We start from the raw sequence: 3,400 nt of genomic DNA, 5'->3' as shown, positions 1-3,400 counted from the left end.
AACTACCGCAATTAAAACTCTTAAGAACAGATCAGGGTTTTATTAAAAAAACAAACTGCGTCTTACTTAGATATGACACCGCCCTTCCGTCACCACGCCTGCCGCATGTGGGGCGGGGAGTCAAAATGAGATTTAGGTTCAATCATGCTCTCAACTAAACTCTGGCAGGTGCAGAGGTACAGTAAAAAAAAGAAAAAATGTGTTACATTTTGACGCGTAACTAATCGGCACGTGGTAGCCATTGAACTTGCGGCCAGCGGAATCCCTAAATCACTCATTCGTCAGATAATAATGGTAATATTATTGTTAATATTATCTTTCCAAACACGTTTAGCCATGAGGTCCCACTTTTATCGGTTGCAAACCACGAACAGAACTCTGGGGAATCTTCAATAGCCACTCCTTTTTCCGAGAGACAGACATATAACAATTCACGTCTCCTCACATACAATCTAGTGGACTCTCCATTATTGGTTCGCTGCCTTTCATTTTTCTATTCACAATCCCGTTTCTGATATCATATATTCCTCTCGTCTGCGACAATCCCACAAATATTTCATTATGTGGAGCCACGAAGATCGACCACTGGTTGGCTTCCCCGACGAAACCAGTGAGGGCTTTCGCCCCAAGAGGAGTTTTGTGTCCAAGTTTCTCGGTCTCTGGTGTTGCTGTTGTTATGGCGGCGGCGAAGAGAAAGAATTTCTGTCCACAGCTCCGACAACAAAGTCGAAATATTGGGCGGAGTCGGTGGTCGATGGCGCTGCGAGCTGCTGTGGAAGGGAACCGAAATGGAGGAACTTCGTTCGTAGATTGAAAGGAAGTAATAATGGCAGAGGTGCTCTCATGTCTGCGAAATCGGGTCGGTTTCAGTACGATCCACTTAGTTATTCCCTCAATTTCGACGATGGGCCTCGACAGGAAGATGAATATAGTTATCGAGGGTTCTCAGCTCGCTTCGCGGCCCCGATCGTGAAATCGACGGAGATGGATACTGTTATATGAACCCACTGAAACCGTAATGGAATTTCAGGGTAATGTTGTCGGATCTGGTTACCAGCGCATCTCAAGCCGAACTTTTAGGGTTCTGGCTGTTGAAGTTTGAAATTATCACCGCATTCAGGGTTTATTGATTACCATGGGAATCTGAATGCTGTACCAGTTTGTGACGAGACAGCAGATTTTATGTTGGATGTATCTATACAAGGCAAGGAAGTTTTGTTGCTCGTGAATTCGTCTTACACTCTTGCTCTGCCTGTTTCTGCATCGATAGGCTGTCGAAAGCATGCGGCCATGTTAGGACAAGGATATCTTTGTTTATCTCCTTGTTTGTGCTTGTAATATACATATTTTTTTTGGATGGTTTTATCTATTTCCCAATATGTGGTTTATAATATAGAATTTTTTGGGTTTTTTTATATGAAATTTTCATATGAATGTAGTTATATAAATTAAATGACTAGTAAATTTTATAAGCATCAATTTATGATAATTATCAAACAGACTTATAGTATTATACATTTCAGATTGTCCACATTGGAAAACATCATAAAACTTAACCAAATTATTACTTATTATTATTATTATTATTATTATTATTAAAAATAATTAATGTTAAACATGTATATATTTCAAAAGACATGTAACAATATATTTAGCTTGTAAATAACTCATTTTAAAATAACATGGGTTATCAAGATGCATACCCAATATGACGTGTTGATATGAAATTTTCTTTAATTAATGTAACTAACTTGGAAATAAATCTTAACCTTATTACTATGAATATTCCAATTGATTCCATAAAGTTAAATCTTTACCATCCACCAAATAATTATCAATAATTAAATTAGAATTATATCAAATCTATTAAAAAAATTATAATAGAATGAAATTTAAATTTTATTTTATAATAATTCTTATTTTAAAAATATTTTTATTAATAATTATCAACTGAATTATATATAGATATGTATAAATAATTCAATTTATGAGGGAAGGAAATTCAAAATAGAAATATGCGTCCATAAATTGAATTTTGTAGGTTAAATATACATTAATTCTAAAATGTCATTGCCGACCGCGCTGAGAAGAGGCCATTGGACTTTCTTGCTCCAGAGATTTTCTTCCTCGAGGATGCTTCAACGTCTATCCTTAAATACTTTATCCTTGTATCGTACAGCTCTTTATTCCAACAGATCTTGTGCTTAATTAATGATAATTTTACTGCAACTGTTTCTCATATGTTACTTGCTAGGTAACGCATTTTACATCCCGTAAGAAAAATAATGGGGTTTATCCCTTGGAATTTGTGTTAACTCAAAAATCAGACTGATTGTTGTTTCTGAACACTTCCGTGTAAATACGGCTCGCTACTCACATCCTTTATGCATCATGCACGGGCAGTCATTAAGAATTCTTCAGGTAGGATTTTCAAATTTGTATAATTGAATTTTTTAAATTAAACAGAATTGAACTTTACAATTTATTTTTTTTATAATTTTTTTTACTTATATCTAGGGAAAATTTACACAAACGCAAATCCAGAAATCACATTAACAAATTCATTAAAACTCTTAAACACGGATCACAGTTTAACCAAAACAATTTGCATATTCATTAGACATGACGTCGCCCTTCGGTCAGCACGTCTGCAGCATGTGGTGTGGGGGAGTCAAATGAGATTTACGTTCAATCAATCCTCAAATGAGAATTAATTTCAATTATCCTCTCAACAAAAACTATAGTAGGTGGAGGAACAGTAAAGTTGAATTCGGCATTAAAATAAGAGTTTAAAATGGTACATTTTGACGCGTAACTAATCGGCACAACCGGCCAAATCCCTGGGCAATCAATACTTATCCGATTATAGTACATCGATACTATAATGCAAGGTTCAGTATTGGATTTAAGCATCATTTATAAAAGGCTCATTATTAGAAGTAAATATATTATCCATATATACCCTAAACTTATTTACCCTGCAATATATATCTACCGTTATCTACCGTTAGATAATATACCTGCTTCAATCCTAAAGTAAACATATACTGCACCTAGTATTTATGGTTAGATAAACTGGTACAGCCCAGCTAAACTGGTAAATATTGGTTACCAGATATACAGCGCAGCGTATCCCTGTAGCCTGGTAAATATGCATGGCGGAATCTCTGACTCACTTCCTCGTCAGATAATAATGGTGAGATTATTATTAGTCTTATCGTTTCAAACACGTTTAAGCCGAGAGGTCCCAATTTTATCATTTGCTATCCACCAAAACTCTCGGGAATCTTCAATAGCCACTCCCTTTTCCTAGAGGCAGACATATACCAATTTAAGTCTCCTCACATACAATCTAGTGGACTCTCCATTATTGGTTCGCTCCCTTTCATTATTCTATTCA

General features: G+C 35.6%; 1 protein-coding gene across 1 annotated transcript; it reads left to right on the top strand.

Annotated features, from left to right (window-relative positions):
• Positions 1–447: 447 nt before the first annotated feature.
• On the top strand, positions 448–1,410 carry LOC149146736 (uncharacterized). Its single transcript, XM_089448621.1, has one exon. It carries the CDS (start codon positions 562–564, stop codon positions 1,000–1,002), a length of 441 nt encoding a protein of 146 aa, XP_089304747.1. The 5' UTR covers positions 448–561; the 3' UTR covers positions 1,003–1,410.
• Positions 1,411–3,400: the final 1,990 nt, after the last annotated feature.

The sequence above is a fragment of the Pinus tabuliformis genome, chromosome X (assembly GCF_031772625.1).
Source record: "Pinus tabuliformis cultivar Carrire ecotype Pingquan chromosome X, CPIR1, whole genome shotgun sequence".
In the NCBI taxonomy this organism is placed as follows: Eukaryota; Viridiplantae; Streptophyta; class Pinopsida; order Pinales; family Pinaceae; genus Pinus; species Pinus tabuliformis.
Note: the sequence above shows the minus strand (reverse complement) of the source record. Positions and strands in the feature narration are given on the sequence as shown.

Bases quoted from the DNA above. Each gene is read 5' to 3' on its own strand.
- LOC149146736 (XM_089448621.1), top strand. From the start codon at position 562: ATGTGGAGCCACGAAGATCGACCACTGGTTGGCTTCCCCGACGAAACC.